Here is a 22,132-nt window from a genome sequence, read left to right on the forward strand (position 1 = left end):
GGGCCCCTGGGAGCTGGTGGGTCACTTTGGGACATCTGCCTCCCAGCCTGGGCGCAGGGTGGCGGGGCTAGGAGGGACCGTGCTCGGGGTGGCTGCCTGAGGCTGGCGCTGCTGCTGGCCATGCTCTGCTCTCACCAGTGCTAATTGGTTTTACTGATCAGAACTGGAGACATTATAAATCAAACCAAGATTAAAAAGGAAGAAGTCTGGGCTTCTGCTGTGGATACACAAAGTAGAGAGAAGCCTTCCCCGCTGGGGGGGGATCCTGTCTCTGCCTGGCATCCTTTCCTAAGGAAAAAATGGAAACGTCTGATGTGAGGTGCTGTGGAGGCTGTGGTTTGCTCTAACTGGCTGCAGAAATCCGCTTGGATCAGAGGAAGGAAAACAGGTCAGATGATGAGGATTGTGAGAGGCACGGAGCATTGGAGGAGCAGGAGCCGGGGCTCTGGCAGGCAGGACAGGCTGAGACCCCACACACCAAAGCCATGGGCAAGAGTGCTGGGTGGCCCTGAGGGGCCCAGCTTGGTGGTGATCTGAGACGTCCCCGGGTGTTCAGAGCGTGATCTGCTGCTCCCACTGTGCTTGGAGGCTGCGAGGCTTGGACAAACCTGGGGGGCAGTGAGTGCTTGGTGAGGGTGGCTGGCACACTTCACTGGGGCTTTTGGCAGAGCCCTTTCCAAGGGCTGGTGCCTGGGTGGGGAGAGGGGATGCACAAAGGCTTCAGTGGTCTCATGGAAACAAAACGACCAGGAGATCTGCAAACTGCCCAAATGTGGTTTGTCTGCACAGCTGCCACTGATCTGTAACTCAGATTGGCCTTGGAAAATCATTCAGTGCTTCCAGCTGAGCAGTGGCTTGAAAGGTCCGGGAGTAAACTGCGAGCTGCCTTCAGAAACCACCGGCTTTCATCAGTACACAAATGGTAAAGCGAAGAAAATGAGTTACGTGTAATTCCAGCCTTTCATGTCAGCTGTCCGGAGGCTGTGAGGCTAACTCCTGGCAGCGATTGTGAAAATTCAACCCTTGCTTTTGCAGCTTGTTGGCATTTTACAGCCTGTTGCTGCCAGTGGCCGCAGCAGCTCACGGGCCATCCCGGGGCGCACGGGAGGGTTCGCTTCGGTGGCCTAGGGCTGCTCTGGGGGAGCCGCCGGAGCGGTATCGGGCTCGGGGGTCGCCGGCGGGCTGGGGCCAGGCCGCTCCCGGTGTTTCTGCAGCAGCTCCGGGTTCCGGGAAGGCGGCGAGGGCTGGCTTGCGGCCTGGCTCCCTTCCCGGGCAGGGCACCGGGGGGGCGGCTGCCCCTCCGCCCGAGTATCCCCGTGCGGTGTCACTCGCTGCGCACCGGGGCTCTCACGCTTTTTTCTTTTTGTCATTTGCGGGGGGTGAAATTGGTTTTCAGGTAAATTAGCTCTGACCGGTCCTCCCTACTGGCTACGTTAATGAGCACCGGGGCTAATTGGGGCGGGGCAGCGCAGCGCAGCATCCTTCCAGGAGGGACGGGCGGCGGGGCGGGCTGGCGCGGAGCGGGGTGCCAGCCCGGGCTCGGTACCGGTGCGGGTCCCGGGGCGGCAGGCGGCGCTGCACCCCTTCGCGCGGCTACCGGGGCCGCTCGGCTCCGCTCGGCCCCGCGCCCGCCGCCCCCGCCCAGCCCAGCCCCGCGCTACCGGCGCCGCCGCCGCCCGGCGATGCCAGCGGCCCCCGGCCGCAGCGGCCCGCGGACGCGGCGCTGACCTGGCGGAGTGGGCCATGGGCAGCGGCGGCCCCGGCCCGCACGGACGGCACCGGCAGGTACGTGCGGCCCCGGACGGAAAGTTTGGGGCGGGCGGGGTGGGACGGGACCCCCGTGCCGGGCACGGCGCTCAGCGGCAGCGCCGTCGGGGCCCCGCGCCCCTGCCCGGTGCTGGTCCCCGGGGCGGTGCGAGGGGGTGGCCGCGGCCGTCCCGCTGAGGGGCAGGGCCGTTACCGGCGGGGAGCGCCGGGCTCGGGGTGCCCGTGGGTGCCGGTGCGGGGCTCCGCAGCGCAACGCGCTCCTGGTCCGGCCCGGCCGGGTGCAGCGCGTCCCGGCCCGGCGCCCCCGGCGGCGCGGCCCGCGGCTCCCCGAGCGCCCCGCGCTGCGGGGCGGGGGGGTCTCGGCCGGTCCGCGCAGAAGTTTCTCCGCGCCGGCTCCCGTCGTGAGCCCGGTTACAGGGGACCCCGAGAGCAGCGGGCGGCCCCGCGGGACGGGGTGCCCTCCCCGAGGGGGCCTGGGGGTGGTCACCGGCTCGGCAGGGTCTCGCCGCGGGGCTGAGCCCTGGCCGGGGGTGCGGTTCCCCCGGTGGAAGGGCTCTGCCAGCCCCCGGAGCCGCTCGCAGCCTGGGGCGGCAAAGCGCTGCGGGAGGGATCCGAGGTTACTGCAGCCGAAAATGCTTCTCCCTGGATGGGGAGCCGAGAGCAACCGCCGCCCGCCTTCGGTCCGAGCCGTGCCGGCAGCCAAAGCCTCGGGCGGGACGGGTGGGAGGTGGGCTTCGCTCTTCGGCTACTTCATTCCCCCCTGCTGCAGCTCCCTCGGCCGGGGTGGGCTCGCTTCTGGCCGGTGCCAGGCTGGGGTGGTGCGGGGTGCTGGTGTCCTGCTGCCGGGCGGGCTGGTGCAAGGGGCCGGGGAGCAGCTTGCACAAGCCGGGGGTTCCACTCGCCTGCGAGGGGAGGCTCAGTGGTCTGCAGGAGAGTGTGAGTGGTACCAGTCCTGTTCTGGAGACAGGCAGGAGCGGATCCATGCCGTGGTGTTGGGCAGGGAGCAGGAGTCTCCTCCTCCTGCCGGTTAGCCATCCCTTTTGATGCAGTATGTGAGGCTTGGGGGGCTAGTCAGCGTGCAGGTGCCCTTGCCCTGGCAGAGCTCGCTGTGCTGCGGCACCCACACCCCGGCAAAAAGCCTGCACAGGTGAGGTGGTGTATCTCCTGGGGAAACAATTTGAGCTGTCAAGTCCTCTGCTTTCCTCCATTGACAAGACTGACTGAGCTGTTGTTGACCTTGGGTTTCAAAACCCCTGATGAGGGGCCACGCTCTGCCAGAGAGAGGTTCCTGGCACTGGATGAGACTGAGGTTTGAGCTGTCAGCAGAGCTGACCTTCAAACTGCCAGAGGCAGTGGGGTGGCTGGGATTCACTGAGCGAAGGAGCAGGAACAGGCCCGTGCTTGGGTGGAATTACAGTTAAAAACTCTCCCGCTCACCTTGACTGGGAAGGAAATGCTGCAGACGCTGGAGGAATGAGCAAGGAGCTGGAAATAAATCAGCATAAAGGAGAGGATGAGAGAGCACACTTGGGGGAAAGAGCGTTCTGCATTTCTGTGTGCTCCCCTGCCACCTCTTTGTATGGTCGGAGGGTGCGTGCCTCGTGCTGTACTCACTAGCACATCTGTGGGACTGGACTGCTGTAAGTGCACCCCAAGTAAGACCTAAATGAAGTGTGCAAAAGGACTCAGCTCAACCTGGAGCTCTGGGGCTTGGGCTAGGCTCCCCTGTGGTGGGGGTTCCCTCTGGAGGGGAGCAGTGCAGTGTTTAGGGCAGTACGGAGCATGGGAGGGCGCAGGAATTGATGCGTGAAGCTCCTGTCAGCACAGCTCCAAGCGGGCATGCCAGCCTCCTGGGCGCTGCCCCCAGCTCTGCGGCCACAGTAGCTCTGACTTCCCAGCTTTGCCTGTAATAGAGCATCCTCAGTGCTGCAGAAGGAGCGAGGAGGTAGCCAGTCTGCTGGCCTGCACTGCTGAACCTGGAGGTGTGGAGGTTGCTGCTGTTGTCAGTCTGTGCTCAGAGGATGGCAGCATCTTGCTGACCAGCCTCCCCACGGACCCCCAGCCTCACAGCTTGTTCCCAGGACCACCAGCAGCAGAGTGTCTCGGAGGTTCAGGGCCCAAATCTCACAGCCTGCGCACGGCTGAGCATTTTCTCACCTGCCTGAGGTGGAGGATCCAGCACTTCGCTGATTTTCCAGCCTTGGGGGAGAAGGGAGATGCCCTCTGCCAAGCCTGCCCTGCTGCTTTTGCCATCTCTTTGGCTGCTGGCTGCAGAGCTGTTCTTGAGCCTGTGTTGTGCTTTCCCAGGGGACCGTGAAGGTGTCTCCTTGCTTGTCAGAATCTTTCAAGAAGGCGTCAGCTTCTTCAGGAGACTCAGCAGCCTCTCCATGCTGCTGCCATCGCCTGTTGTGCAGCCCACGGAGCTGTGTTTCGGGGTGAGGGAAGGACACTTTCCCTCCGGGCAGTGTCTGCAGGCATGGAGCTAGCAGTGGTCTGGGGGTCCAGCCCTCCCTCTTGTATGAGGAGGGGTCAGCTTGGCCACTGCTGTCATGAGGTTTGCCAGGTAGCTGTGTGGCATGGCAGGGATGCACAGGGTGGTCATGGGTGTGTAGCCTGTGCCCTGGTCCTGCACAGTGGGGCACTTGCTAAGATGGTCTGACTTTTTGCTTCAAGGGAGTATTAAAATGAAATTGCTCCCTCCAACAGCAGTGTAACATCTCCAACATCGTGGGAAGGTTTCTGTGCCTGCTGGGCTCCAGCCCGGTTTCTTCTCCACTCTGCACTGGGGTTCAGGGCTGCCCGGCACTGAGGACCCCTGGGTTGTGCTCTGTTGGGCCAAAGTCTGCACCTCTTCCTGCACCAAACGAAGGTGCCCAAGTTCCAAGAAGTGCTGAGACAAGAGGGGTATGAATATAGCTCTCAGAAAACTGGCAGAACTGTAGGGCCAGATGTGCACAAAGGTTGGCAGTGTTGGAGCTGCAGTGGGGAGAGCTTGTGTCACTCGGCACAGAAAAGCAGCCGGTGTGCCAGCCTCCCCCACCTCTCTGTCTCTTTTCTGGGTGGAATCCTGCTAACTATAATTATGCAGCTCACATGGACCGTTGCAAACAATGCTCCAGACCAGCAGGACTTGGAGCATAATTTGGCATGACAGAGAGTCCCTCATTAGCACTGTGGGGTGCTGGGCTGCGTTCCAGCTGAGCTGCGGATGGAGCAGTCCTGGCTGGAGGGTCACAGTTCTACGTGTGGCTTTAATGGAGAAGGAGGAAGAAGTCTCCAGTTCTTGTGACTGGCAGAGTGGCTGGGGTCTGGGAGGGCAGCGTGGAGCTGCTCCTGGTGTGCCTGTGTGTCTGTGTGCTGGGGGAACCTCGATGAGCTCATGTGTGGGTGATGGCCTGTGCCCATGGAAAGGGACGTGGGCCCATGTGGAGGAACAGTCACCTCTTACCATGCTGGCCACAACAGAGATTTATTTTCTGAGAGTTTGGGGCACTTTGTAGTTACTTCAGGTCTCAGTTCAGCCCCAAAAGGCGGAAAGCAGCTAAAAAACGTTAATGAAAAATTCCACAGAACTCCAAACAGAGCAGAGTATACCGATATTTTCAATCAGAATTAAGTGCTTTGACATGCCAGAACACCACTCTTCGTTTCAAAATGACATTCCAGGCTGAAAAATTTCAAGTCAGACCAAACATTTGTAGTTGGAGTCTCATGACAATGGAGGTTGATAACTGTCAAAATAGCAATTTCTGTGCAGCTGTGTTTTCTAATGGGAGTTTATGCATGAGTGGGAGCCCTGAGTGCCTGTGCCGGTGTGGCTGCGGGGAGGAGCATCGCTCCGATGGCTGCTGCCGGGGATGGCACCTTTTGGCCTTGTGATCCTTCAAACCCCGCATGCTCTCCCTGGCCGCCAGCTTGGCTCCTGCTGCTCGGTGGCTTCCCTTTTGAGTGAGGTGTGGACAGTGCAGGCTGCATTATTGATAACTCTGTGATTTATTTATGCTTCCTTGGCTGTAGCAAACAGCTCAGCCTTTCTAAGCTAAATATAGTTTGCACTGGGAGCGCATCTCTGTCCTGTGCAGGATGGAGGCAGCCAGAGCCAGCAGTGCACTTGCTTTTTGGTCTAGCTGAGAGAGTTGGGGATGTCTCCTGGAGTGTTCCATGGGCAGGAGCTGGGGCTGGGCTCCTCTAGAGGGGCCTTGTTGTGTGCTGTGGGGCTCTGTGCTCATGCTTGGGAGCTCGGCTGTGCTCCCTGCATGGAGGGGGAGCCAGTGTGGGCTGACTTCCCGCAGGGACCCAGCTGCTCTGCTGGAAGCTGCGTGGGATGTGCGTTGGCATCGGGGGCTCGCTGCTGCAAGAGATGCAGAAGCTGGTGACAGCATCATGTCTGCTGTCCTCACATCTGGGCTGCCAGGTGTGCTGCTTTGTGGGGCAGGACAGATGTGGGCTGTGGTACATGTCCCAGCACAGCTGGGGCACAGCTTGTCCCTGGCTCCCCTGGTCCAGCTTGGCTGTGTGTGTGCAGAGGCGCAGGAGGGCTTCGTGCCCAGCTCCCGGCTGGCCACGGCGCTGAGCACCGATGCACGCAACTGCCCCTGCGTTTATGTGAAGGGCTGAGCAGCTTGGAGAAAGCTGTTTACTTTTTCATTGAGGAAATAGCGCGTGTTTTAAGCTGGCATCAATATTTACATGATGGGTTGATGCATCTCTGAAGGGACTCCGACAGTGCAGGCTGTTGTGTGAAAATCCTCTCTGAGGAAGCCTCTTGCAGAGCAGACCCTGCCGACAGCCCCGCTGGAGACTGCCTAAATACAGCTTTACACGGGGGAGTTGGCGCAGTCTTGTCACACCAGCTTGTGCCGGCTTCAAGGAGTGATGGCTTTTTTGCACATTAAGCCATCCTGGGTTTGTTCTGGTGATGCAGTGCCGGCTTGGGACTGCCTTGTTCCTGGGCAGTGGTGCAGGTCTGCACAGCTCCTCTGGCCCCTGCAGCACAGGGTATAGCCTGAGTGAGGGTTGTGCTGGAGCAGGATCAGTCCCTTGTCACCCAGCGGGCAGGGATGGAGCCAGGAAGGTAAGCGGCATGCCTGCATGTCCGTGCCCTCCTCAACCATGCTTCAGTCTGCTCCTGGCCAAGCTGACTACCCCACAGTGTTAATTAGGAGTATTTTCTTACGTCTACATTCTTTTCTAGCATAAAATATGGGGGGTTTTGTCAAGATACCTTTCTCTTTTTTTCCTGGGCAAATGTCAACGTTTTTGGTGACATTTTCTGATTATTTTTTTTTTTCCAGCTGGGAGAATCAAAATGGAAAATATCATTTTAAATCAGCATTTTGGAATGAAACATTTTTCATTTTGAAATGTCAGTTTAAAACGGAACAATTCATTTTGAAATGCTCCAAAACAAGAAATGCCCTTTTACCACCTCAAATCACTTTGTTTTGATTAAAAATGTCAATGTTTTCTGTTCTAGCACTTCATTATATGAGTCTGTTTCACTGTCTCAGGCTGGTCCAGAGCAGGTAGAAACTTAGAAGATGGTTCAAAATTAAAGATTTCTTCTCCCCGCAGCCTGGGTTTGTCCAGTGCCTGCCCGGAATCCCAGCACTGCCCTCGCTGCCCATACCCCAGGACTACCCTCAATGCCCTCGCTGCTCGCGTTGGCCCCAGTGGGTGCGGGCAGGGAGGCTGGTGCAGCGAAACTCACCAGGGAGGGGACCGTGGGTGCGAGCCTTGTATGGGGCAGGGGCAGCCCAGGCACCCGCTGTCTGGTCGTGGCAGCGCTCCTGAGCCTTGGAGTCATTGCTGCTTGTCTTTGTGGCTTCTCGTTAATAAATTACGATCCAGCACTGAAGTTTTATGGGGGACATGGTTATTTGCCCTGGACCTGGTTAGATCTCAGCAGGCAATAACTGAGGCCAGGAGGCTGTCACTTTGCTTGGCAGATGCTGAGCGGAGATGTTGCTGTCAGAGCTGTTATTGCTTGTGCTGCTGCCTGCAGAGCCCCGGAGCTGTTTCCACCTGCAGGGCTGTGGCTGATAAATAGTACAGAGAACATATTTAAAGCAGTCGACAGTAAAATACCAAGTCTTTGGGAATTTGAATTTTTCCTTAAGGGCTCCAGATGATGTAAAACTCTGCTCCTTCCCAGCACGTCCTGCATGGCATGGGTGCCAGCGTAGTGCCCTGGTGTGCACAGAGGTGCCAAGAGGGGTGACAGGGGGACCCAGCACGTTCACAGGTAGTGGACGCAGTTTTGTGTCAGTATGGTTTTATGAACTTTGCAGCTACACTGAGAGGAGAAGCAGCCCCAGAAGAAGGCATCACGCTGGGACACTGGGGTGTGGGTCCTGGTGCTGCCGCAGGCTGCGTGTGTCTGCCTGAGTGTCGGCTGCCCCGTCCCTTGGCTTCCCGTGTGGCACTGGCCCTGGGGCAGCCGGCACAGTCAGTCCGTCCATCTGTCAGTTGACGAGTGGTTTGCAAGCCTGTGAGAGCCAAACCTTGGGTGTCACTGCAAAAGACCTCAATGACAGTGTGTAACCACACATGGAAAAGGTGATACCTGGGATGACTCACTGCTGATGTACCGTGGCTCCTCCCACACACCTGCGTCTGTGCTTAGTATTTGTGATCTGCGTTAATAACATACTATAACAGGCCTGATTTTGCACTCTTGATGGTAAAAATTAGGAGCAACTCCTCTGAAGTGGATGGAGTCCTGCTGCTGTTCAGAGGGCATGAGCAGGGTTACGGGCTGAGCTCCCGGAGAGGTGCCGGTGTGTGCAACGGGCAGGCGGGTGCTCCTGTTCATGAGGGTGTGTGCACTGATGTGGGACCAGCCAAGCTCCAGAGCATCCCCGGGCCTGGGGATGTGGTGGTTCTCACTCCCCAGGCACTTGCAGCAGGTATCACTGCCCGTATTTCTCTTTCTCCTTCTAGATGCACTGATGTCTTCCCCTTGCAAAGACCTGACCTACCCAAGGTTGGCAGATGCGCAGGTGTTAGCGTGAATCCCCAGTAAAAGGTAACTATCACTCATCTGTGCTACTGCTGGTGTGATTTCTTTGTCCTGCTGCGATGGCCCATGATGCTGAAGAAGTCTGAGGGCGGTGGGTGAATCCTGGGTGCATGCCCTGCCTCCTAGGGCCGTGACCCCGCAAGGAACCCATCCTGGTCCCTGTGGCCGTGCATGTTCAGGGGCTGCACCGCTGTGTGCAGCAGCGTCGGTGAGTGGGGGCTGCACCTTCCAACCCTCCTCAGCCCCTCTTCCTCCGCACATCTCTTCTTGTTTTTGGTAGAATGAGTGAGAGAGACATACAAAGCCTGAGCAAATGGGTTTTCGTGCTCACTCTCTGCCTTACCACACTGTGGGGAAGACTGACGCTGGCCTCCACCCACCACAGAAGCCATTCAGGTAGGGGAAGCGATGTCCTCGCTATGTGCGTCACGCTCCTGTGCGATCGCCCTGGGCTCCTGTGATGCTGGTGGTACCTTGGAGTCTCTATGGGATGCCCAGGGTGGGGGTTCTGTTGGACCTGAGATGTTTGGTGAGGGGCCAGGGGCAATCCCTTGATCCTGGGTGGGAGGATGTGTGTAGGTGGTCTTGGGCTGTGGCACACAGCAGCTGCAGGAGCGGATGGGTGTCTCTCTGGGGGCACCTCTGTGTCTGGCCCCATCACTGGGCTCCAGGTGGTGAGGATGAGCATGCTGAAGGTGCAGGGGCAGAATCCAGCAAATAGTCACTGAGAGACACCAACGTTTTCTCTCCAGTGCCGCTGTGACGGCTGTGGGATTTGCGCTTCTAGTGTTCGTGCAGGCAGGAAACTCTCTGGGCTGCTCCTCGGAGACAGGCAGGAACCTGGAGCCTTATAGCAGTAAAGCTGTTCCTTGGAGTTATGACTTGTAAATACTTAATATGAGGCATTTAAAAACTGTTGCTTGGTGAGTCTAGCTAGTCTGAGGAGCTGAGAAGCTCGTTTCTTTATGTCTATAGCAAAATCTGAGGCATATCTATATGTATTCAGGTTATTACCAAGGTAATTCTTCATCTGTGAGCAGTGAGATGTAACTCTTTCCATCTAAGTTGCCACAAATATCACAAACCATACTTGTTATGCAATGGACTCTCCACTTCAGGCTTTCATTAGAAATATAAATTTTCAGACCTGTGGTTGTAAAGATCATCTCGAAACATGGAACAAGTATAAACTGATGTAGAACTGAAAGTCTTGCTGGAAAGTGTAGCCTTGGCTCTGGGGTGTTAATTTGTTATTCTGGCAGTGGCTTTGAGATCCCCCCTGCGCGTGTGGGCTGCAATGCTCTTCTGTGCAGTCGATGTGATTTTTGGAGGGGTTACGTGAAGCCACGGTGAAGTTGGTGTCGTGAGAAGAGAAGCAGCTGAGAAGTCGTGCTCAGCCCTTTGTGCCCATCCCGCCTGGTGCGGAGCGGGGATCCGGTGGTCCAGGGCTGGGGGTTCCTCTCCTTGGTGGTGGTGGGAGGCTGGTGTTGCTGGCAGAGCTGTGCAGCAGGGTGGCAGAGTGAGGGCTTGGAGTACAGAGCAATCCTGGGGTGCCTGCGGTCTGCCTCTTGCGCCTGTGTTTGGGAAGGAAGGTATTTAGGGGTTAATTTGACATTGTTTGTGCTCTTGCCTGACCCACACCTAACCCTGTCCTATTTCTGTCATTTTTGCCTGACAGTTAAAGCAGTTCTAATCCTATAATCCCTATCCTCATTGCTTAAAACCAAAACCTGTCTTCCAGAGTGACTCCCTCAACCAGTTAGTCAGCACTTACCTGCCTTACCCTCTTTCTAACCTGCAGCAGGTGCATGAGGAGATAAAACTCTGCAGTCATTTCTGGAGTTACTTCTTGGCACCAGCTCAGGACTCCCCAGGATGCAGGCTGGGGCACTGCCCACAGCTGGATGCTTGTCCAGCCTGCCTGGTCCCGGGGGACGGAGAGCCCCCCTCCTCGCTCCTCGGCTGGAGCCATTTGCAGGGGAGCTGCTGCTTCAGGGAAGAGTCAGACCTGGCATTAATAAAGCAGCGTCTCACCTAGGTTTAAAGTGCAAATGCCCAAGCGTACTCACGGGGTGTGAATTATGTATAAGTCTCGCTCCATACGTGAGGAGACAGGCTCGTGGATTCACGTGCTCACAGGCAGGGAGCCAGGGTTTTTTTTTTTTTGCTCACACAGACTTATCCACAGTGGACCAAATCTTGTACTTTGTATTCAAGCAAATTCTAATCCACAGCAAAGAGGGCATGCCAGGAGCAAATACTTAAAAGTTTGACCCCGCTCTGTGTCTGTATTAACACGGTTTCTCCCTGTGCATCCTGGTTCCCTGGCATTGTAAGAACTTTGCATGGCTGCACTGGCAGCTGCCGCCTCTCCTGGGCTGATTTCCATGGGCACAAACCAGGAATTCTTAGTCTGCTTGCTGAGTTCTTCAGCTTTATTTTCCTGTTGTCTGCCCTGTGCTTTTGCTTCATTTGGGACTGTTTTCAGTAAAGTTTGAAACGCACTTTCATAATGTTGTGTTCTCATTTGCAACTGACAGGCACATTCAGAGCTTTCAAGTGCTTAGAGCATTGCACTTGTTCACAGTTAAAACCATGTGTGGCATCGAAAAATGAGCAATAACGGAAAGATCACTAATTGTGACGCTGTGGCCACAAGGTTTCAGAGCCCCCAGACTTATGAATTTCTTGAACAGAGAGCCTGCATGCAGACCCTCCAGGGAAATGCCGCACTGTAAACATCTGGCTGCAGAAATAAGATGGAATCACTTGTGCTCACCCAGCACATGGGGAATGCTGGTGTATCCGAGTGGAGCGGTGCTTCCTGGGCTGTGTGGCTGGACTTAGAGCCACATGAATCAAGTGCAGAGATTAAGTCGTTTGGAAATGGAATAGGAAACTCCTCGGTGAAGAATGATTCACCAGCAGTTTAATCCCCCGTATAACAGCAGTGAGTTCTACGTGATGAACAAGGCTTGCTTGTCTGGATACAGCTCCCACAAAGGTGGCCCCAGCATCTTCAGATAAACCCCTCTAATGCTGATGATCAAAGTCCCATCTTTGCCTTTGTTCACATTCATCGCTCAACCTGGACCACAAGTAAAGGCATTTAGTCATCTGGGATTTGCTTTTGGGAAATGAGGTTCTCTGGGTGAATCGAAGCACCGATTTCTGATTATCTTGTAAGAGAGATTTACTGGTCAGTGCATCGCTGCTCAGAGTGAAGACAGCAGTTTGATGGTGTTTATTTGTGAGATGCTTCTGCAAGATTCCCTCTTGCTTGGGGAAGTGTTGGTTCCTCCATCATGTGCAGCCTTTAGATCAAGATGCTATATTTTTCTAAGCCCCCCTCTGTAGCTGAGGCAGGAGCTGTGCTGGGTGTGTGGGAGGCATCACTCAGTGCTGCGGAGGGAGGCAGGTTGTGTGTCGGGAGCTGTATCCCACAGCTGCAGGGTGCCTGTACAGGTTCATCTGTTGCATGATGGCAGGATGCTTCCAACTGCTCTTGACACAGTCCAGATATTTGGCTTTCTGCTTGCAGGTGTGAAATGATGGGATTTGCACGAGCAGTTCATGGGTGTGCACGTGCTCATTTGTGCAATGAAGGGGGACAGAGCATAATGTGGAGTCTTGAGGTGACAGGATAGTAAAAAATCCCAACTGACATGCAGTGATAAGGAGCAATAAAAACAAGCCTGCTTCTCTCCAAAAACCCTCCTAAATAATACATGCATCTAAGGCAGTAGTGATTTTTAAGACTTTAATTATTTAGTGAATATTAGTAGTAGAGCTGTTGCAGGGCATGGAGTAGACCACTCACGCCACTGGCTGCCCAGGTCCGCCCTTTGTTTCCCACTGCCCCCCGGGCTGTGCCACCCTCCGAGCAGAGCGCACTGCTCTGTTCCCTGCTGGGGACCGGACCCTCTGCCTCCCTCCTGGTTCTGCCTGTCTCTGCTGTGCTGATCAGCCCTTCTCTGGACACCTGGACCCCTTGAATGGCATTTCAGTGCCCAGGAGGAAGGGGTTCTGACACAGAGGGTTTGGGCATTGCCTGGCAGTTACAGGCATTCAGCTTCTCTTCATTTTACAACTCTCCACCAGCAAGCAGAGTGATATTTTACACTGAACATGTGGAGCTGTGCCCATGCCTCCCTGGGACACACAGAATGTGTCGTTTCAGGTTATTCTGTAAAAAAACATGTTCTGCCACTCACTTAAAGGTCACCTGGAGTAGGACAGCGTTTTTATTTTGTTTTTGCATGAAGGATTCAAAAGCCTTGTGCTCTTACAGTGCTTTTACGGTTCTGTGAGATAAGATTTTTTTTTTTTTTTTTTTAAGAAGGGTTCCAGCAGGGAAATACCAGTTAAATGGGAGGGAGAAGCATGCCAGAAGCTCTGGAACTCATCCCAGGCTCTCTGGGGGTTTCCAGCTCTCAGTGTTAAACACACCATCAGCATTTTCAGTCCTATCTGGTTCGAAGTTTCCTGCTGCTCAGCAAAAGGAGAAGAAGCTGCAGGGAGCTCTGGAGGAGCCCATCGCTTTCTCTGTGCTCAGGCTTTTTTCTTGCTCTTCCCAAGTGTGTGACATGAAAGTTCAGTGTGGCAGGGAGCCGCTCAGCAGTGGCATCTCTCTCCTGCCAGCATCCCTTGGCATGGGGCTGCTCATCTCCTCTGCGATGAGGAAACAGCAAAGCCTCTTGCTGACATCCTGGGACTCGCCGTATCTGGTGCAGAGGGATTCATTTGTGTTGGTTACAACCCCTCAGACTCCTGAGCTCACTGGGATATTGAGGTCCACGGCACTCGTGCCTGGTGTGGTTCGCGTTCCCTGCAGCTGAGGTGTGGGAAAGCAGGTGAATCTGTTTGGTGCGTAGGAAGCCGAGGTGCTTTAACACCGGGTGGAGTGCCTCTTCTGCTCCCCATGGGGCTGCCCCTCCTGCTCAAACGCAGCCTGCAGCTCTCTTGGGAGCAATCCCTTAGGAAGGGGATGCACCGTGCCCTGCTGCAGTGCCTCGGGCTGGGGCTGGCATCTGAAGGGGTCTGTGCAGCATGGAAATGCCTGGGGCAAGTTTCCTGTGTAATTGTGTCACAGGGCAGGATATTGGATGTTCACAAGACCTTTAGGCAGATGAAGGTATTTCACAGCCCAAGAGAGGGCCTGGTTCCAGGGGTGTGGGGGTTCCCCAGCTCTGCCATCAGCAGAGCCCTTGCTGCAGGGCTGTGTGTGCCCCTGAGGGGGCTGTGGGGCTGTGCCAGGAGGCTGCCCAGCCTCCGTGGTGTGTTGGTCTGAGCTGTTCACAGTTTGAATCCCAGAGCAGGTGAGGTGGGAGCAGCCTGGCTGCGGGCGATGGGGTGCCTGCCCCCACACACTGTGCTCCTCCTGGGGCAGAGGCTGCTGGCACTGCACTTTACTGCATGATCCCACTGGCAGCAGCTGCCTGGGCTCTGGCTGGCTCAAAGGAAAGCTGTATGCTTCTGAGGGAAAACAAAGGCTTTCTGAACTTCTCTGTTCTGAGGCTCGCAGCTGCCCTCCGTGCTCCTCACACAAAAGCAGACCTGCACCCCTGGCACTGCATGGCTGACTGCAGCCCCGGGCTGGGTCTAGCAGGGCTGGAGCACAAAGCAGCATCTTAGCAGTGAGAGCATCTCTCGTCTGCTATGGTTTTTGTCTTCCCCGTGCCCGGGCAGCCAGGGGCAAGATGCAAGCTGGAGGTGGACTGTGTCCATCTGTCGTGGTGGGAGCACCTTCCTTGTGTCTGCACACCCATAGCCTGCTGTGGTTCCTTGGTGTGATGGCAGAGTCACGGTGGGTGCCCATGGGCTCCTGCTGGGGCAGGATGGGGTTCCAGGGCTGCGGGTCCAGTGCTGCAGTGCTCAGCCAGCTGTGGTAATGCAGAGGAGAGGCAAATTTTTCTTTATCTCCATGCTGCACCTTTTTGAGTAAATTAAAAGGGCTTTGGTGTGTTAGCACACTCTTATTGCACGGCTGTAATGAGCGATTTCTCAGTTCTGCCTGGCTCTCCCTCAGCTGAAGCTTTTAAAATTAGCTGAAAATGAGAAGCCGGAGAGCAGGAGTGAGAGGGAGCGGAGCAGTCGTCTGCCCCTTCCTCCTGGGAAGAGCTCCGCTAATGAAGCTTTGCAGAGAGGCTTTTATAAAAATGAGTCAAAACCACCGCTACATGTGAGCACTCGGGTTGGAGGGTATAAAAACCCCTGGGGGTGGGGTGCACAGAGTGGTGAGTGACTCCTAGTGGTCCTGGACCAGAACACGGTGAAATGTGGGTTCACAGTCAGGCAAAGCCAAGGACCCCTGCTTATTCCTCAGATAATTTGAAAAATCCCATTAACTGTAAAAACAAGGCAAACCAGCCACGTTTGTGTTGTAATGAGTTACTTCCCTTCTCACTTTTAACGAAGTCTACCATTTCTGCATACAAAAAGAATGGAAATTATCATTAAAGCTGAATTATGATGGCATTTAAAAGGGAAGATAAAATTTATGGCCAGAGATGCTATTACAAAATACTTCCAGGACAGGTAATTGTGTAAATATTATGGGCAGAAATGGAAGTGATGGTTCATTAAAAGGAAATGACCATGAAATTAACAATAAATAAAGCCAATTTAAAGCCATAGTAATTGCTTGGCCCACCCTGCCCTCGTGCTGGTGGGTGCAGGGCGCAGGGGTGCCTGGCTCCTGGCCGTGGCTCCCCAATGGAGCCGGCTGCGAGGGATGAGCAGTGTTGTCACTGCCCAAGCTCATGCTGCAGCTGCACAGAAAGGGCCAGTCTTGAGTGTCTCTGCCCTGGCCCCAGGCTGGTGGCATTGCTGGAGAGCGGGTCCCGGGGCGGCTTTTTGTGTCCTGCCCTTTTGTCTCCCAGCGGATGCTCGCATGGGCTGGGAAGAGGAGAGGGGCAAGGACTGCTTTGGCTGGAAGCTGTCGCAGCCGTGCCTGGCTGGCACGAGCTGGGCGGTTGCCCTTCGATCAGCATTTCCCAGCAGGGATGTGAAAATGTGGCTGCGAGGCAGAGGGATTTCCCCCAGTGCCTGGAGATAGATCCTATTTCCCAGAGCTTTCGTTTGCAAAGGTGAAGCGGCTGCTTTCCAAAAGCTCCTCGAAGGCAGTCGAGGTTTGCTGGTGAGCGTGGCTATGTGCTGGGGACCCACAGGAGCACACAGGGCAGCCCCCCCAGTCCCCTTCACGTGGCGGTTCCTGCAGAGCTGGGCAGGGGACACCAGCGTGAACCTGCGGCACAGACTCCCTGGGCTGGCTGCCTCGCTTCGTGGGGTTGGGGTTGGATGGGACCCTCAGCACCACCCTCCTGGCAGTGGCTGGGGCACGAAGCAGAGCTGGGAGCAGGATGGCAAGGGTGGGCTGGCAAATGCAGGTGAGGTCGCAGCTACTGCCAGAGCTGCGTGTGCTGGGAAGGGGCTGAGTGTGAGCTCACAGGTACCTCCAGCAGCGGCAGCGTGCCACTGCTCCCCGCAGCCCTGCATGTCCTGCTTGCAGCCTTTACTGAGCCTTTCCTTTGCAGCCAGGTCTGGCAGCCTGGGGTGTGCTTGTCTGCACATGTTTTGGGATGGCACGCTGCGGGAATGCAGCTTCCCTGTCCTCCTCACAGCCTGGCTCCCACTCACTTGCAGAAGTAAAAGCCTGTTCCTGGTGACCCAGGGGATGTCTCAGTGCATGGCTCTGCGCTTGCTCCTCCGGTACTCATTAAACAGGACCTGCAGGGATTGCCCGCTCGGGTCATGGGAATGAATTCTATCCAGCCCTGGCTGGCTAATTTGCATTGTGCTTGTGTGGGCCATTACCCAGCGAAAGTCATTGATTTGCAATGCATAACTAGCTTCTAAACCTGGATCCCAGAGGTGATAAGCCAACACATTAGTTTTCTTTCTTCCTTAATATTTTAATGGCACTGGGAGGGGGAACAGTAGAGCAGCCCGGATTTCTGATGAACACCATGATATTTCTGTGTCACTGCAGGGCAGAAACACTGTCCTGGTTCTCCCTCCTCCAGCCAGAGGTGGTACTTTGAAGCCAAAGGCATCATGACACACCATCCTCTCTTGTAGCAAAGTGTGCATCTCATCAGCTTCAATTAACTAATGTGCTCATTCATTTCAGTAAAGCTCTTGGCTTGGCCGTGGCAAGAGGCTATTAATTTTGCTGGGTTGGATGGGTGTGAGGGCTGTTGGGAGTAAGAGCTCAGATGCAGGAGGTCTGGAGCAGGACCAGTGCTCCTCCTTAGGGATGGGATGGGGAGATGCTGGGCAGAGCCACCTGTATGTCAGCAGCAGCTCTGGGGCGATTGCCGGAGGTTGGGACAGTGCTGCCCGTGCTAGGCTCTCCCGATGCTTCGGTCATGGCACACGCTGGCAGCGCTGCCTGGGGGTGGCAAGCGGGAGGTGGCCTGGGGGCTTCAGGGCACAGCCTCACCTGACAGTGGCTCTTTGTCCTCCCGCAGTGCACGTAGAGCCTGGCACGTGCGAAGTCATTGCAGCTCACAGGTGCTGCAATAAGAACAAGATCGAGGAGCGCTCCCAGACAGTGAAATGCTCCTGCTTCCCGGGGCAGGTGGCAGGGACAACAAGGGCGGCTCCCTCCTGTGTGGATGGTGAGTACCCTGCAAGCCGGATACTGTGCATCCCTGACTGCGTCTTCTGGGTCGGTCAGGCTGGTGCAGGGTTTCTGTGCCCCAGGGATGAACAGAGGAGACCTGCCCAGGGGCTCCTGCAGTGAAGCAGAAGGGGAGAGGCAGCATTCTGGGGATGCTCCATTGGCGTGGCTGTGTCCCCCCACCCCGTGCAGCCCCGGGCTGTGTGCCATGGGTGGGTCATGGTGCTCTAGTGATTCGAACTCCTCCAGTGCGTTGCTGTGCTATGGCCAGGTGCCGCAGCATCGATCCCTGCATGTCTGCTCGCTGCACTGCTGCAGCTGGGGGCAGGGATGTGACTCCAGCCATGAAGCACCATCACCTGCGAGGAGCACTAAGCAAAGCTCGAAGCATCTATATTTTATCAAATAGCATCACGTGGCATCACTGAAGGGCTGGCAGGAGTGTCTGCAGCCTCTGCCAGTGCGATATTGACTGGCTTTACAGCCAGTGTCCTGTGAGTGCATTTGTGTGCAACACCAAGAAATGCCAGGAAGAATTGTCAGGGAAAGCTTTTGTTGTCCCAAACAGCTGGTGTGTTGTCATTCCTAAATGTAGAGGAGCCCAGTTGGGTTACCCATGTTGGAGGCATAACATACAAGAACTTAACAGAGTAGAGGGGTAGTAGACAGTCCCTTTGCCTCTGTAAGTGGAACCCAAAGTAGGTTACTGAGCAGCAGTGTTCTCCTTGCTCTTGCTGGGAGTGAGGACAGGGCTTCCATTAGGCTTTTTACCTGGGATAGGGAGAGAAATCAGGGTGTTTTGGAGGTAGGCGGAGCAGCTGGGTCAAGTGAGGCCAGGCTGGCGATGAGCAGCTCTGGGGAGGGGGGCTGTGCTGGAGAGGGGGGCTGCACCTCCTGCCGCCAGCCGAAGGCAGGCAGGGCTGGCACCCTCGGCGCCCCGCCACTGATGCCCTCCTCTCTGCCAGCCTCCATCGTGCTGCAGAAGTGGTGGTGCCAGATGGAGCCGTGCCTCGACGGGGAGGAGTGCAAGGTGCTGCCCGACCTCTCGGGCTGGAGCTGCAGTAGCGGCAACAAAGTGAAGACGACCAAGGTATGTCCCCTGGCAGGGTGCTGGGGGGAAGCCTGGCTGTACTTTTTCCAGCTTGGAGCAAACAAAACCCAGGGAAGCATCCCCAGAGAGTGTGCAGGGAGGGGAAAGGGAGAGCTCCAGCTTCTCCAGGGCATGCACCGTTTGTTACAGATGCACCAGCGCAGAGCAGAGGGGCTGGGCTGGGCTGTTGTCACTGGTGCTGGAGGGGTCGCTGGGGGTGGTACAAACCCCAAGTGGGTCCCACAGCTTTGCTGATCAATAACTGCCGTGAGGAGGCTCGGTGAGGAGGGTGTTGCGTGGTTCAGCCCATGAGCAGATGTGCTGAGGATGTTTCCCTACCAGCCCGGGGCTGCTCCTCAGCACCTCCTGGCTGCTCCAGGGCAGCAGGTTGCTCGTCCCAGCACAGTGCTGCAGCCCTGAATCCGTCACCGCTCCCCGTCTGAGGCAATCATCTGTGACAGAGCACTACATGATTATTATTTTCATGGCTTGCTGAATGCCCCAAAGAACAAGGTGTAATTAAAATTTTATCAAACTCATTAGTAATTACATATATGCCATGGTTAATCAGTTGCATAATTTTGTAATCATTGTTCATACTGTTGAGTGTAATTATTCCTTATGCTTTAGTTTTTCTCACCCCATATCCCCTGCCATAAAATTATCCTATTAAGTTATGTTGGGATTTTTTTCATTATTGCTATTATTTTTGTGCACAGAAAGCACTTTCATGCTCAAGTGTTTTTATGGACATCCAAGAAGGTTCCTCTGGCCCTGGGCATCCATCACTGACCAGTAACTGCAGCACTACTTTTAGTTTATTGTCTTTTTCCTGTCTTAGTATTGTTTGTCTGGTTTCCCCCCAGCTGCTAACTCAGCTCAAAGCCTCTGCTCTGGCATTGCTGTCCTGGGGTCTCACTGGGGACCATTCCCACCTGCAGGACCCCAGGGCTTCTGCCCTCGTCCCTCGCCCACAGCCCCAACCTCCGTGGGCATGCTCCTAACACCCCTTTTGGGTCCCTCGCCATTGCCTGGGGAGGTGGCATTTTGGAAACACAGACCTATGTTTTCAAAGGGACTTTTGGTGATGTTGGGTGCCCAGTGAGGAACTGTGCCCAGGGGGCTGGGTTTTCCCCTCCCAGTCCCCTCTGCAGACAGACCCTCAGGGGAAGCTGTAGCCAGAGCACAGGGTTCACAAACAATCCATAAGCTGAAATTTGAAATGACCACCCCGTTAAATGAATGCAAAGAGAAAAATCATATTTGCATCTCCTGAGACTGTTTGCTGGCAATTTGTGGATGGGAGAGTCAGCAGGATGTGTTGGGTAACTCACCTGCTGCAAACAGATTGACTGTTTCCATTAGCAGACACCTGCCACACTCTTCCTTCTCCTCTGCCCGCAGGTCACACGATAGCCTCCGTGCAACGTGGTGGCTGACCAGCCTTGGCGCTGGTCCCCAGTGCTCTGTGGAGCTGTGAGCAGCAGGACATGGCCCAGGTGGTGCCTGCAGAGCTGGGATGCTCCGGGACTGCTGTCCTGCATCTGCTGGTGGGACCATGGGGTCAGAGCATCCGCTGAGCCCCAGCTTCCCCAGAAGCTGCAAGTATGGGACCCCAGTGCAGCTGCAAGACTCCTGTCACTCTGTGGTCTCCTCCTTCCCTATGGACACACTCACTGACCAAGAAATGGGCTCATTTTCCTGTCCTCTTAAATAAAATACTCCAGTTGTGTAAGAGCTGTTGACAATACAGAGACAGACAGATGGCAGTCCCCCCAAATGGGCTTTATTCTGGAATAGCTGAAATCTGCTGTGAGTCGCCTTTCCCCATCTCCCAGGATGCTGAATCAAGGTTGCCGTCAGGAACTGGGAAGTCAATGGTTGTGTGAAACTCTCCCCTGCCTGGCTGCCGGCTCCCGGCCCAGCGGGTTCCCCGGAGCAGGCGCTGAGCTCCGGCCTGATCTCAGTGGCTGGTGGGCTGCTCTGCGCCTGGGGCATTGCGTGTCCCCTGCCCCAACACCTGCCTGCTGTGGCCACCTGTGGCGGATGCGGCGGCATGGCCGGGGGTGTCTGACACCCCATCAGCCCCCGGCGATGGTGAAATGTCTCCATGGAGCATGCTGCTGGTTTCTCCTTCCTTGTTAATTACATTAATCAGGCTGCGAGTTTAATATGTTTTCTACCATGCAAGTCCCAGGCACCAAGCTACTGCTTGTGTTTGCAATCGAATTTCAGGATAACACGCAGGGGAAGCCCTCGTCTGCCTGCGGGTCTGGTGTGCCTGACACCGTGCTGATGCCCAGCCAGAGAGCCAGACCATGCAAGGCTTTGTTGCATTAATGCAAAATAAAGAAAAATGTACCATCTCCTGGCCCTGAGCTCGTGACCTTCTCCAGGACACACAGTTTCCCCTGGTGGGGCAGCTCGAGGGGGAGAGGACGGGAGCCCCGTGCTCCCGATGTCAGCCAGGCTGGGGACTCCAGGGCTGCTGTGCTGGCAGCACACGGCCTGAGCAAGCGTATTGCGGTGGAGAGCGGGGCCAGTGCCTCCCAGGCGCCCAGCCCTGCTCTGTGACCCACACGGGGGGCCACGCCAGCTCAGGAGGGGCTGGGGCTGGAGTGCACAGCGTGCAGCCCGGGGGATGCTGGGGTGCAGGCAGCTGCCTGCCTATGTGCTCCAGCTGCCACTGGTGGGACTCGTTATTTAGACATTTTTGTAACAGGGTATGTAATACCTGCTCCAGATGTGATGTAAATACCAGACTGTGAAATAATAAATTCATTTTACTCTCTGCAAAAAATCTTTTCATTCAGCAGCAAAGGGAGGCTTTGGGAGCTCTTCTCTTGCTGACCGGATCCGAGGTGGAGGGGCTGGGGCTCTGCCCTGGCCATTCCAATCCCAACCGGCTTGTGCAACGGCGGCCGCTCTCATTACTCATGCAACTGTCTAATTCTCTGGCTCAATAAAATCTTTTGGCTGTGACTTACACTCTCTAATTACACATTGCATTAAAAAGGCATACTCTTTCATTTAGCCGAACCGCAGAGGAGCAGTTCGGGTGATGCTCGGCAGGCTGATTTTCATCTCGGTTTCACTGATGTTGCTGCAGGGTTGAGTCTGCCCGTGTCTCTGTTTCTGCATGCTGAGATCTGACCAGCGACAACCTTCTCCAGCTCCAGTGGGCAGGGAGCCGTGCTCGGGGCCACGGCCGCTGATGTGCTACCAGCGCGTTTGTCCTGTCGTGGGCCCTGCATGGCTCGGCTGTTGGGTTACCCAGCAAAGGGCTTTTGTGTTTTGTCAAGTATTTGGAGACAGTTTTTTTGTTATTATCTGTTACGCAGGCTGGAATGGTTTGAGAAGCAGCAGAGGGCAAAGCCCAGCAGAGGAGCCAGCAGCTGCCTGTGCAGCTGGGGCCATCAGGGTGTCCCAGCATTGGGACATCACTGGGCTGCCGGTGGGACAGCCCTGGCTGCGCAGTAGCTTTCTGTCTTGGGCAGCTGAATGAACATAAATACCTTTGAGATGGCTTTCCTCCATCAAAGGAATGAGATGAGCCTGGGCCACAAGTTATCAGGAGAAGGGATGCACAGCAGGAGCATCCTTCCCTGGGGAAATGAGGCTAAGATGGACA

At 55.7% G+C, this 22,132-nt stretch overlaps 1 protein-coding gene across 1 annotated transcript; it reads left to right on the forward strand.

Annotated features, from left to right (window-relative positions):
* Positions 1-1,551: 1,551 nt before the first annotated feature.
* Positions 1,552-21,487, forward strand: TAFA3 (TAFA chemokine like family member 3). The gene is made up of 6 exons (XM_037410721.1): positions 1,552-1,785; positions 8,710-8,794; positions 9,069-9,184; positions 17,260-17,409; positions 18,377-18,501; positions 19,906-21,487. Exons 3-6 carry the CDS (start codon positions 9,070-9,072, stop codon positions 19,915-19,917), a joined length of 402 nt encoding a protein of 133 aa, XP_037266618.1. The 5' UTR covers positions 1,552-1,785; positions 8,710-8,794; position 9,069; the 3' UTR covers positions 19,918-21,487.
* Positions 21,488-22,132: the final 645 nt, after the last annotated feature.

This window comes from Falco rusticolus, chromosome 17 (assembly GCF_015220075.1).
Source record: "Falco rusticolus isolate bFalRus1 chromosome 17, bFalRus1.pri, whole genome shotgun sequence".
Classification (NCBI taxonomy): Eukaryota; Metazoa; Chordata; class Aves; order Falconiformes; family Falconidae; genus Falco; species Falco rusticolus.

Excerpts from the sequence above, each read along its gene's own strand:
- TAFA3 (XM_037410721.1), top strand. The coding sequence starts at position 9,070 with ATGAGTGAGAGAGACATACAAAGCCTGAGCAAATGGGTTTTCGTGCTC. Across the intron at positions 9,185-17,259 it reads CCACCACAGAAGCCATTCAG|TGCACGTAGAGCCTGGCACG; the intron begins GTAGGGGAAGCG and ends GTCCTCCCGCAG. Across the intron at positions 17,410-18,376 it reads GGCTCCCTCCTGTGTGGATG|CCTCCATCGTGCTGCAGAAG; the intron begins GTGAGTACCCTG and ends CCTCTCTGCCAG.